This window comes from Prionailurus viverrinus, chromosome E3, assembly GCF_022837055.1.
Source record: "Prionailurus viverrinus isolate Anna chromosome E3, UM_Priviv_1.0, whole genome shotgun sequence".
Lineage (NCBI taxonomy): Eukaryota > Metazoa > Chordata > Mammalia > Carnivora > Felidae > Prionailurus > Prionailurus viverrinus.
The window spans coordinates 17,816,722-17,829,897 of NC_062576.1; the positions used below are offsets into that span (position 1 = coordinate 17,816,722).

At 47.8% G+C, this 13,176-nt stretch overlaps 1 protein-coding gene across 2 annotated transcripts; it reads right to left on the minus strand.

Annotated features, from left to right (window-relative positions):
- Positions 1-96: 96 nt before the first annotated feature.
- On the minus strand, positions 97-9,129 carry PHKG2 (phosphorylase kinase catalytic subunit gamma 2). 2 transcript variants are annotated; one of them, XM_047837963.1, is made up of 10 exons: positions 8,984-9,129; positions 8,470-8,582; positions 3,915-4,090; positions 3,585-3,639; positions 2,463-2,528; positions 2,208-2,371; positions 1,212-1,302; positions 964-1,117; positions 766-891; positions 97-664 (listed from the first exon to the last, which is right to left on the minus strand). In XM_047837963.1, the coding sequence occupies exons 2-10, from the start codon at positions 8,562-8,564 to the stop codon at positions 371-373; spliced, it is 1,221 nt and encodes a 406-aa protein (XP_047693919.1). In that variant the 5' UTR covers positions 8,565-8,582; positions 8,984-9,129; the 3' UTR covers positions 97-370. The 2 variants fall into 2 exon arrangements, with proteins under 2 accessions (XP_047693919.1, XP_047693918.1); XM_047837962.1 differs by having other exon boundaries at positions 8,912-9,047.
- Positions 9,130-13,176: the final 4,047 nt, after the last annotated feature.

Below are 13,176 nucleotides of genomic sequence, written 5' to 3' on the forward strand. Positions count from 1 at the left end.
TGGGGCAGAGCAGCCCCATCCCCGCCCCCCCACCCCTCCTGAGCACCTTCTGGGCTTCCCCGCTGAAGCCAGACAGCAGACATAGGGCACTGGCTCTCTCGGGCGTGCAGCAGATTTTATTGCAGGTGCAGCACAGGCAGCATTGACAAGGCTAGGCATGGTGTTGCGAGCAGCAGTGCCCTTCCACCTTAGCTCTGATCCCAAAGCCCTGGCTGGTGGGGACAGGTGTACAGGGCTGGTCTTTATGGTCATATATCAGTGGCGGCATGGCCAGGCAGGGGGGCCTGAGGCCAGAGCCCGTAAGGGCTGGAATGATAAAAATCCTCCTCTGGGAGAGTCCTGCTTTCTGGGGTTCCCCTGGGCTGAGGTGCTAGCCCAGTGCCAGCATGGTGTCGTCCTCGGTGATAGCAGCGGAGTCCCCCTCTTCTTCAGGGCCCATGATGGGAAAAGGCCCAGGGGGCTGGTGCTGGAAGAGGGCTGCTCGGTTTTGTTGCTCACCCTTCTTCACCCAGTGCCCATAGAGCCGGAAGGCACAGTTGTCGATGAGGCGCCGCACCGGCCGCAGCGCGTAAGGGTCCCTCAACAGTGCACTCTTGGTCAGCGGCCTGACACGCTGGGTGCTTAAGGCCACTCGTCCAGCAGCCAGCACTGTCCACACTGCCACCTGGGAAGGAGAGGCAATGTGAGCTCCAGTGGCGCATCCACCATAGGAGAATGATCATGGGACAGAGGAACAGGCCCAGACACTGACACTCTCAGGCTTACCCGGAACCGCTGGCGGGGGGTGAGGTTCCAGGGTTGGCTGCCTTCACAGCGCTCAAAGAAGGGATGCTGTAGGGCTTGCTCAGCTGTCAGGCGCTCCTCAGGATCTACCTGTAGCAGCTTTGAGATCTAGGGGAAACCCCAGAGCATGAGAGGCAGCTCTTGGGCCTCCTTCCTCACCCTCTCATGGCCCCAGCTCACCAGGTCTTTGACGGTGTCCGAACGGTCATCCCACTCAGGTGAACTAAACTGGTACTGGCCCTCCATGATCATGCGTAACATCAGGATCTGGCGTCGGTGCCAGAATGGTGGTGAGCCAGCCAGGAGTGTAAACAAAATCACCCCACAGGCCCAGCTGGGAAAGAGACCAGAGTCAGGCAGGGCTAGGCAAATGTGTTGAAGGACAAGACACAAAGGAGAAAGGAAGGGGGGGGAGACCATACACTCACAGGTCGACCTCCTTGCCATAGCCGGGGTGGGTTTCATCCATGGAGCATTTAAGGATCTCTGGTGCTAGGTACCCTGGGGTCCCACACAACTCTGGGGAGAGAGAGCTGAGATTGATGGATGCCACCAGATCCCTAACTCAAGGGCCTGTTCAAGGGCCCCTAACTCCAGACCTCTGCTGGAGCCTCAACGGTGCCAGGACCATAAGCGTTCCCATTCTGCTCCTGCCTGCCCTCCACTGAGGGCAGTACTAGACCCTAACCTTGCTGCACAACCCAAATACCCACCAAGGTTCCTGGTGGCCTTCCTGGGGAAAACCTCATTTTTGGATGGACTTCAAAGTCTTCCCCAAGCATATCATTTGCCACCTGCAACCCAACCTACCCACTCCTTACACAACTTTGTGCCACATTTTTACATGTATAACATAAATGGAAAGCAAAACTTCAATCTTTTCTACGTTCCTTTCTGCCCAAGTGGACTCCTCCTCCTATAAACTCTACTCTGTGTGGCAGAATCACCACTCAAACCAAGGAGAACGAGTGGGAATATAGGATTTCTTAAGGCACATACTGAGTAAGTCCCTTGTTTAAAACCCTTCCTTGGCTCCCCGTTGTGGTCTCGGGCTCAAGTCTAGACTCCTAAAGCACAGCCCTCCACGACTTGATCCCATTATTGATCCTATTATTTTTAGCTGCTTCTATCACTTCAGGTACCAATTCTTTCATCCCAGCAACTGCCAAACTGTATTCCATGGCATACTTCCAGAATATCTTAGGCCTACCTCATTTGAAAATGACTCTCCACCCATCCCCACCCCAGATCAGGAAGCCCACTGTGAGATACATACAACGCTTTGCACCTAGAGGATACTTGGCAAATGCTGTCTTCTCCTCTTTGCTTGGTTACCTGGGTACTCAATTATCAGACCCAGCTAACCAGCCTCAGGTCTGGGTCTCCTTCCCTCCCAAGCCTTTTAGGGCACCAAGACCCCTCACCTCGAAGCTTCTCGCCAGGTTCCAAGTGGCAGGAGAACCCAAAATCTGAAAGTCGGATCTGCATATTGTCATCTAGGAGAATATTCTCAGGCTTCAGGTCTCGGTGCACAATGTTGTTGGCATGGAGAAAGCTCACTGCTTCCAGCAGAGACCTCATGATGGACCTGAGGGAGGTGCAGTCTCCTCCTCTGCTTCTCCCTGCCCGGCCCCACCCCGCCCCCTGCTCACCCCACCGGCCGCAGGCTCAGCCATTACCTGGTTTCCTTTTCTGAGAGGGCCACCTTCTCTGTGAGATAGTCAAACAGCTCTCCCTTCCGCATCCTAAGGGATAGGAGGGATTGGGAGGTAGGTGTACCTTACAAGCGGCTGAGAAAATAAGCCAGTGGCTCACAGAAAATACCACGGAAGAGGCCAGTAAAGAGATTCCTCTTAGACAAACAAAGGGTCTTGAGACAGAGTGCTCCAAGAGTGAACTGGATGCCCGGGGCAGCCTGGCCCAGGGGATTGGTAGTTGAAATGTATGCACTGTGCCATGAGAGGGTTATTTTAGCAAGAATAAGTACCTTCTTGCAACAATTATTTTATAGGAGGTCCTTATTATGTAAGAGTAAACTCGAAGAAGACCTTTTAAAGTGAATCTAGACCATGACCAAAATTTTACAGTTAACAGTAGTAAAAAGTTGAATAGGACTTTATTTTGAATTTTGCTTATTTTATATTGTCTTTAAAAATTGAGGTTATTAACTGCAACTCTGCATCAGTCCTTGAAATCCGGAGTTGACTGGGGGCATATCAGTGTTTTGCAACATTGTGTGATGAGGTAACAGACACTTCCTACCTTCCCCCCCCCCACCCCAACTTTTGCAGAGGGTCATTTCTGTATGAAGACTTTGTGAATTTTTTCCAAGGGTCTCTCTTAAATATTTGCTATTTAAACCATTCTCTTTTGAGGTACCTTTGCACTGCTTTACATTATATTTTCTAACATCTCACACTCAGATTCAGACTACCCAGAAAACGAATTGACGGGCAGAGTCAAACACCATGTAAGGTGGTAGGGTGTTAAACAGCGAGAGACAGATGAGCAAGAACCTGCTGATAAGTGGCCAGCTCTTAAAACAGCCTTTTCTTCCCTGCTAACCTTTCGACCATGGGGGACTGGGACAGTGGCCCCTTGGGTCATGAAGACCCTTTTTAATTGGCTGGTCACTAACATCCTGGAAGAACCTGCCCAATCAGGGCACCCAGGGAGAGGGGCCAAAGCCAGGAGCACAGGAAGGTGTGAGCAAGGTAGTCTTAGCCCACTGCGCTGTCAGGCTGGGGCCTCGCGTGCAGGGGAGGAGGAGGCTTCTCAGATCAGGGCAGGGAGATACTCACAGATCAAACACCAGGAACATGAAGCTAGAAGACTCGTAGGAATCGATGAGAGTGACTGGGAAAGAGGCAGAAAGGTAGAAATACGGAGATGGAAAGGAGCGGATGCATGTTACAGGGGCTTTCCACCCCAAGGTGGCAGTGGGCTGTTACTGGGAAGGAAGGAGAACCAAAAGGAGGCAGTAGGGACCCAAAGGCTGGCCACACTTTGAGGTGGAGCAGAGCCATGACGAAGGGAGCAGAGGCATGGAGGCAGTGTGGGGGGAACGGGGCTATGGGCAGGGCCAGCAGGAGGTGGCTGTCAGCTAACAGGAGCAGGGAAGGCAGCCTCACTGATGTGGGGGTGGCCGGCGACCTGGCGAAGGATGTGCGTCTCTCGCCGCGTGGCTTCTCGCACCTCCTCTAGCTGTTCGGGGCTCAGTCGCTCAGCTGTCACCTCCATGATCTTCACCGCAAACTCATGGCCAGTAGCTCGATGAACACAACGGCGCACCACGGAGCTCACTCCTCTGCCAGAGTAAGACAGCACAAGAGTCAGGCCTCCTGCTCTGTCATTTTCACGCAGAGTGGTGCCTCGGCATCCTCTTACCCACTGCACCAGATTCCGAAGATCCATCTGGGCGACAAGGCTGCCTCCCGAGGAGCTCGCTCTGATCTACAGTAGCTTCACAGTAGCCTCAGCAAGCAACCTGGATACCCAGCAAGGTGCAACACAAATCTCACAGAGAAGGCAGGTGGAGGTCCTGGGTTTGAACCCAGTTTCTGCCACTCCCTCCGTGGATAAGCCTAGGCAAGTCTTTTCCACACTGAGCTCCAGAGCCTGCCTCTTGCTTGCCCTGGAACCCCACAAGGAGAAAGTGGGAAGAAATGACCTAAACCTCACTCCAAATTTTACTCACACTTCGCTGATTACCCCACCCAAATCCCAAAGTTCTCCTAAAATACGTTAAGTGCAAGGGGCTCCAAATAAATATTGGACCATTGACTGGAAGACCAAAGTTGTGAATTAGGAGACCTTGGTGTAGGCCCCAAATTTGCCACTAATTAACCTCCATGTAACCTAATGACCTAAGGTCTCTGGGCTTCCACTTTGCCGGCTCTGAAACGTGGCCAAAAACATCTTGAAGAGATGTTGAAAAACATTAAGGAGATAGAAGCAGAAAAGCCCATTTGGCATGGTGAAGAGAAAGTCTTAGACAGGTATTTCATTGCTGGGAATCTGTCACCAATTGCATATGACCCTACAAGTACCTCAGGCTAAGTGCAAATCTCTCCAAGATCGGCCCTCACACCACATTTCCTATGTTGGTTCCCTGGCTGCCCTCCACATAACTTTACTGCCGTGCTCTCAAGGCTTCCTTGCCCTTATGTAACTCCCCCTTTGCTTAGAATGCCTGTCAACCACATCTCTAGTTCCATCAAGAGATATAAACTATTGACCCTCTGGCCAGGTGCGCTGTTTGGTCAGCGTATTCTTGTTCTTTTCAAAATGAATTCCCATCTTAAGTGGGACAAGACCCGTCCAGCTGCCGCAGTGCTCCCCACACCTACTGCCTTACTCTTGGCCACTTCACAGTTTCACTTTCCTGATCTCCACTAAATGGCAATGCCATTCAACCAGACTCCCAAGCTAGAAATCTTGGTACAGTTCTTGGCTTCTTCCTCTCCTTCACAATCCACCACATGCAACCAGTCCACTCCGTTCTGTGTTTTTTTTCAATTCTGTTTCCTACTTCTCCACCCCCATAGCTGTTAACAGCCTCCCCACTGATCTCCCTGCTGCCAGTCTCAGCCACTGCAACCCATCCACCACACTGCTTCCAGAATGAGCTTCTTATGACAGTCCTGTCATAAGAATCATGTCATTCATTGCTGAAGTTTTCCAGCTTAAATTCCCTAACAGTTCCCTCATTCCTTAGTGGGACCCCCTAGAACAACTGTGCTCTTTTGAAATGAGACCTAAGAATTCCAACCTTATAGTTAACTGTGGAGTGCACTTAAAATTTTTTTCTCTCCATACTGCATCCCTATTACCTGCAAGATAGAAGTCAAATCCCAGTCCCTTCACCCATCACTCAGAAATGGTCTCAGTTTCTGTTCAGCCTCATCTTTGGCTATTACTCTGCTATTCAATCTTTATTTCAGTGACTTATAACTTATCAATTTCTAGAATGCATCAAGCTCTTTTAAAGCTTCATGCCTTTATACATGAATAGACTGGTACTCTGGGAAAAGTCATTCAGTAAAAGTATGCAGGTAATTTACTATGCAGGGAAAAGACAGTGGAGACCAGGGATGATGCTACTACTGTAATGCCAGAATGAGATGACAGGGGCCCTACCCTCTGACCTGCTTTCTCCAAAATGGGTCTTTCTGTACCCTGTGGCAGTGGAAACACTGTCCTTCCCTAAGTGTTCTTCCCAGCCTCGGTGAATCCTCCCTTATCTAGTCCTGAAACCCTATGTCAGCTTAGGACTTGGATTTCAGCTCACTTCTCTTCCAGACACTCTCCCCCCTGATGACCTCCAACCAGTCCCAGGGGACTTAAATACCAACTGTGCAATTGGCTCCTGCTGCACTGTCTCAAACCTTGAGTCCTCTCCAGAATTCCTGATCCCAAAGGCCTTTGTGACATCTCCATGTGATATATTTTAAGAGTCTGAACAAATCTAATAGCCACACCCCTGTCTGCTTTCCTGGCCTGGGCAGCATGGGTCACAGCAGACCATGCCAACCTTCCAGAGGCACATTCTTTTTGTGCTTTTATTTCTAACTCACAGGTGCTATCTTCTATCTTAGTCTCCCTTACTGACTCCTCCTTCTATAACCCCTTAATGGTGACAGGCCTCAGGGCCTAAGCCTAGGCCCCCTTTCGTTTCTATTTTCTCACCAACTGCTATCTATATGCTAACGCCTCTGTTTTATTGCTCTAGCCCAGCTCTCTCTCCAATTCCAGACACATGTACCCACTTTACAGCTCCAGGTAGATATCTCAAAACTTAGTATTTCCAAAATGGAACTCCTGACTTGCTTGCCCCTGCCAGAAATCTGATCTTTCTCACACTTCTTCATTTCAGTAAACAGTACTCAGGCGCTCAAATCCAAACCTGAGACATTACTCTTGTTTCTTTCCGTTTCCCTCATGGTCCGTAACCAGTCTTTCAGGAAACTATCAAGTCTCTCTTCAAATCATCACCTAAATCTATCCACTTCTCCCCATCTCTACCACCGCTCCTCTATTCTAAACATCACCATCTCTAGCCTGAATCCATCAGTAGCTTCCTAACTGATCTCTACACATCTACTCTTGTCCTTTTCCTATCCATTGTCTACACAAGAGCCAGAATAACCTTTTTTAAATGTAATAACACATTTGTGTTGAGCACTTACCATATGCCAGGAAGCGTTCTAAGAGTTATCATACTAAGGGGCACGTGAGTGGCTCAGTCGGTTGAGTGTCCGACTTTGGCTCAGGTTATCATCTCACAGTTCGTGAGTTCGAGTCCTGCATCAGGCTTGCTGCTGTCAGCACAGATCCTTTGTCCCCCTCTCTTTCTTCCCCTCCCCTGTTCGCACACTCTCTCTCAAAAATAAATAAAACATTTAAAAAAAGTGTATCAGGACACCTGGGTGGCCCAGTCGGTTGAGCATCCGACGGTGGCTCAGGTCATGATCTCACGGTTAGTGGGTTTGAGCCCTGCGTCGGGCTCTGTGTTAACAGCTTGCTCAGACCCTGGCACCTGCTTCGGATTCTGTGTCTCCCTCTCTCTCTGCCCCTCCCCCACTCACTCTGTCTCTCAAAAATAAAGGTAAAGAAAAAAAATTTTTTCTAAAGTGTATCATATTCTTTCCATCCTCACAGCAACCTACAAGGTAGGGTCTATTTTTATAAACCAATCTAAATGGAGAAACTGAGGCATGGAAAGTTTAAGTTCCTACCCCTAAATCAAAAATATGTAAATCAGATCATGTTACTGCCCTGTGTGAAACCACCAATTTCACTAGGATAAAATCTAAATGTCTTATCATGGCATAAATCCCTACATAATCTAATGTCTATTTACCTCTCCAACTTAATTTCCTCCACCTTGTGCCACTCTTACTACATTCTAGCCACCATGATCTTCTATCTATTGCTTGAACAGGCGCTTTCTAGCCTGAGCCTTTGCATGTGCTGTTCCTTCTGCCCCAAATATATCCTATCTCAGCTCACAAGCTGTTCATTCCCATCCTTCAAGTCTCAGTCCCATTAATTACTCTCATTCCATCATCCCAGCATATGATGACGTTTATCTTGTTTTTGTGTTTATCCTCCATCTCTACCACTAGCATATACTCCAGGCAAACAGAAAACCTGTGGGTCTTGTATTCCTAGTGCCTCAAACAGTGCACCCAGCACACTATACGGGCTTAGGAAATCTTTGATGAGTAAGTGTATCTGCACTGTCTCTACAAGTGAGGCCTTCCTTCTATTCTCTGCATGCTGAACTCCTATTCATCCTTCAAGACCCAAATATCCCCCTTTAGGGGGAAGCTGTGGTTTTATCAGCCCCATCACACTATTTACACAGCCTGATACTACTTGAACGTTTTTTGTGTCTCTTTCAGTCACTTCATGACTGGAGGACAAACAACTCTTCTACCCTCCCTGTGCTTAGCTTCATGTATGGCCGACAGTAAGTTACTTCAACTATGCTTGCTGAACACATAAATGTGTGAATTTGGAAAAAATGGAGGTTGGCTCAGAAAAAGAGTTTAGTCACCAAATGTTGCTCCACTAACCACTGTTCCTTCCCATTTAGAACTATCCAGCCCTCAAATGGAATCGTGTATTCTGGCTAGGACCTCATCTCTCTGGAACGAACTCTCTGGCTGAATGAAGCCTCACCTGCCAATGACGTCCTTAGGGTCGTACTTCTGGTAAAACTCCTTGGCCGCTGCCCAGTCGGGCAGCTCATCCTCCGGCCCCACGTCCAGCGTCATTCTGAAGGTGGTGGGGGCCTGTGTGGAGGAAACGGAGGGTAGGGAGGGCAGTGAGGCCCACAGGCTCTGGGAGGACACACATCGCGGCTCGCGGAGGCGCAGCCCTTGCGGCTGGGGCGCCAGGATCCTGGGGGATAGGGACGGGGTGGGGAAAGGATCAGGACTAGGGAGACCCTGCGAAAGGGCCTAGGGGGCAGGAAGGGTGGCAGGGCAGGGAGGGGGACGGGGGAGGGGAAGGGAAAAGGTGCTAAGGAAGAAAGGAAGGGGAACACGGGCAGGTGGCTGTTGCTGCGCAGGCGCACTTGGGCGGGCACTGGGAGGGGGCGTGGGGTCTCGCGCAGGCTCACCGGCGGGTGATGAGAGAGAAGCCAGGGTCAACGCGAAGCCTCTCTGTCCCGGGTTCGCCTCCAGTTCCTTACCTTACTCCCAGGGCGGCGCCGGCAACGACCTCAGGCCCCGCCCCCATCCTGTCGGCGAGGGGTCAGCGCCGCCTGAAGACTGAGCTTCAAAATCCCTTCCGATTGGAAGTTCGTAGTCCAATAGGAAGCGGGGAGTCCCTAGGCTGGCGCGGGCGTTGGAGCTCGGAGTTACCGAAGGCTGCGACGCTGGGGCGGGGCTTCAGATGCAGCCAATTAGTGCACAGGATCTGCTGGGGACAGCAGGGGGCGGAGCTCGTTGTCTAGAGGGCTTGGAGGCTTCCAACGGTACCCGGAAGTTAGGTTTACCCGGAAGCGTGGCTTCTGGGTATCTGGGTCGCGGGACTAGCTGCGTCTCCGGTTCCCGGACTTGGTCATGGCCCCTTCCTTTCCTTCTAGCATCACTATCTGAATTTGGCTCTTTTTTAAACTTTTATATTGGCAGCCTGGCAGCAGGAATGCCTGCTTTGAGAAGTCACTTCCCTGCTTTTAAAAGGCTTGGAGTGGGCGCCTGGGTGGCTCGGTTGAGCATCTGACTTCGGCTCAGGTTATGATCTCAGGGGTTTGTGAGTTCAAGCCCTACATTGGGCTCTCTGCTGTCAGTGCAGAGGCTGCTCAGGATCCGCCTCTTTCTGTCTCTCCTCCGCTTGTGCACTTGCTCTCTCAAAAGTAAACACTTAAAAAAAAATGCTCAAAGCATGCAGCTTGGACCCCCACGTGCCACTGGGTGAGGACTTGGACCAGTCAGAGCCTGTCAACCAGAAGAGGCTTCCTAGTCCTCTGGTTGCTGCGCCTCTTCAGTATCTCCAGAGCCCTCGTGCTCACCATTTGGGGTTATACATTTCCCAGTCTTCCACCACCGCCTCCTTAAAAGCCTTAGGGGATTATCACACTCTGTTCTAAGCCTGCCAAATTGTGTGTGATACTGCCCGGAGCAATTTACTTCATAAGCCTTTTCAGTGCATAGCTCAACCCTGGCATTCACTTACTCATTCAGTATTTGCTGAGCGTCTAAACGCTAGACTATCAGCAGTGGTGGGGGGCGGGGGAGGAGTCCTCACCCTTGTGGAGGTTATGTTCCAGCAAAAAAAAAAAAGGCACAGAATGAATTCATTTAATCTTTAGCAACTATCTTAGAAATGTCACTTTGGGATCACAACCATAGAAGAGAAAAACGAATCCAAGTAACTTTTTAACTGAGTACTTTGACTTTATACCATCAATCTGAACAAAATCGCAAAGAAACCTTGAACTTAACTTTAGTAGGCTGTTTGGTAGCATAATGGGATAGTTATTCAGAAATTGGGCAAATGAATAAACATGTTGATGTAATTGGCAGCCAAGTTTCTTCCTGTGGGAATTTGGAATTTGGGATGGTGAAAGGGGAGAAAGAACCTTATGACTGATTAAAATCGTATGACTTAAAAAATAGATTTAAAACAGATAAAATTAGATGTGTTATAGCTCTAATCTCTAAAAGGGCCTAAAAGCAATAACATCCCAGAAGAATGAGTACAGCTACTCTAAGTCGTTTTAATTTTTTTAAATGTTTATTTTTGAGAGAGAGAGAGAGAGAGAGAGAGAGAGAGAGAGAGTGAGTGGGTGAAGGGCACAGAGAGAGGGAGATGCAGAACCTGAAGCACGCTCCAGGCTCTGAGCTGTCAGCACAAAACCTTACATAGGGCTCCAACTCACAAACCGTGAGATCACGACCTGAGCCAAAGTCAGACACTTAACCGATTGAGCCACCCAGGCACTTCTACTCTAGTCATTTTAAAGTAATAGTCCTCAGTTCAAGGAACCAGGACTCCTTGGGAGAAATGGCCAATTCCCAGGCTTGGGCCAGAAAGTAAGTGAAGAAATGTGGAGACATAGCAGGACACAAGAACCAAGTTGAAGGAATTTCCATTGGTCAAAACCAGGAACACAAAGATTAATGAGGCTGAGAGGAACATGGGGGAGCCTTCTGATGTGCTAGAAATGTTCTACTCACCTAGGTGGTGATTATATAGAGGTCTTCATATGAGGTGTTCACCAAGCTGCACACTTAAGATCTGTGTACTTTACTTCATATAAATTATACCTCAACCAAACATTTTAAGGATGACAGTAATGAATCTAACAAATTGAACTAAAAAACAATCTGGGACCATACTTACATTAAAACTGACACTGGCTCCTGAGTGGCTCAGCCAGTTAAGCAACTCTTGATTTCACCTCAGGTCATAATCCCACAGTTCAAGAAATTGGGCTCTAAACTGACAGCAAGGAAACTGCCTGGGATTCTCTCTGTCTCTCTGCCTCTCCCCCACTCTTGCTTTCTCTTTTTCAAAATAAATAAGCATTTTTTAAAATTGTAAGTATTTAGGAAAGAAGGGCCTTCAACTTACTCTCAAATGGTTCCACAATAACAGTTTGTGCATTTAGAAAGATATAAAACAAATGTGAAATGTTAAAAAAGTATAAATCTAGGTGAAGAGCACATGATTTCATTGTACTATTCTTTTGTTCAGTAGGCTTGAAATTTTTCAAAATTGAGTTTAAAAGTAGCAAGACCTTGGGGCCCCTGGTGGCTCAGTCGGTTGAGCGTCCGACTTTGGTTTGGGTCTCTCAGCTCATGAGTTCGAGCCTCATGTCGGGTTCTGTGCTGACAGCTTGGAGCCTGGAGCCTGCTTCGGATTCTGTGCCTCCCTCTCTCTCTGCCCCAACCCACTCGCATTCTGTCTCTGTCTCTCTCAAAAATAAACATCAAAAAAAAAAAAATTAAAAAAAATAGCAAGACCTCATTTAATCAGTTTGGGGGAATGGGATAGTTTCCTCTAGAAACTGAAAATGATTAATGAAATATTACCTTTAAAAAAGTTTCTTTATGAAATCTAAAATGTGTTATACTGATGTGCAGGCAGCAGCTTACACCAATTAAATCAGAATCCCTAGGGACAAAAGCCCAGGCATTAAGTACTTTTTAAGGCTCCCCAGACAGTTCTATTGTGAAGACAAGATTGACCACCAGTGCCCTAGGTATGGCTTCTATCCATTGCTGTAACTCTAACCTCTGGGACCAACAATAGAGTCTCTTCACTTTTATTTTCTGGAGCACTTCAGAACACTGAAGACAACCATCATGTGCCTCTTCTTCTCTTTAATCTTCTCTCTTCGGTGTGCAACAAATATCTCTAATTCATTTACGTGCTCTGCTGGTCTCTAAATTATGGTGAAATAATCCAAAAATTCAATTCCCAGAGCACATGTACTCCAAGAGACATGTACAAGGATGTCCACAGCAGCATGATTCATAATATCACGAAACTGTAATCATCCCAAAAGTCCAACAGGAAATGGATAAAATGTAATATATTCATATAATGGAATACCATACAGTAATGAAAAATATAGCTGAATCAAACATTAATGAATCTCAGCAATAATGTTAAAGAAGCCAGATATGAAAAGAATACATATGATTCCATTTATACAATGCTTAAATGCAGGCAAGACTAAATTCCATTGTTAGAAATCAGAATGGAGGGTGCCTAGGTGGCTCAGTCGATTAAGCATCTGTCTCTTGATTTCAGCTCAAGTCATAATCTCAGTTTCATGAGTTTGACCCCCACACTGGGCTCTGCCCTGACAGTGCAAAGCCTGCTTGGGATCCTCTCTCTCCCTCTCTCTGCCATTCCCCCCATTCGTGCCCTCTCTCTCTCAAAATAATAAACTTAAAAAAAAAAAAAAAAACTTATCAGAATGGTAGTTACCTGTGGGAAAAAAGGAAGGGAGTGGTATTGGGAGGGATATAAAGGAGATTTTGGAGTAAAGGCAATGTTCAATTTCTTGATTGAATGGTGATTTTCAGATGTTTGCTTTGCGTTAATTTATAAACTCTGTATTTGTTTGGGATATTTTCCTGCATGTATACTTCGAAATTTGAAATAAAATATGTTTAAGATTACCATGAGGCCCAAGATATGAAAATTCATTATAATCCTACAAAGCTTCACACACAGGGCAGAGACTTACCTGTGACTGCTATCCAACCCTTCCATTCCTCTTTCGACTCTGGAAGCAAGCTATCTGGGTTCAATCCCAGCTCTGCCTCTCACTAGCTGGGTGACATTGGGTGCTTGTTTCCTCAGCTATAAAATGTAAATAATGGTACCTGCTATCGATTAACTGTGAGGACTGAAGGAGTTAAGAAA

Coding starts and splice junctions, on each gene's coding strand:
- PHKG2 (XM_047837963.1), bottom strand. CDS start 8,564: ATGACGCTGGACGTGGGGCCGGAGGATGAGCTGCCCGACTGGGCAGCG. Junction 2,529..3,584: donor ATGTTCCTGGTGTTTGATCT/GTGAGTATCTCC, acceptor CCTATCCCTTAG/GATGCGGAAGGGAGAGCTGT. Junction 1,118..1,211: donor TATGGCAAGGAGGTCGACCT/GTGAGTGTATGG, acceptor TCTCTTTCCCAG/CTGGGCCTGTGGGGTGATTT.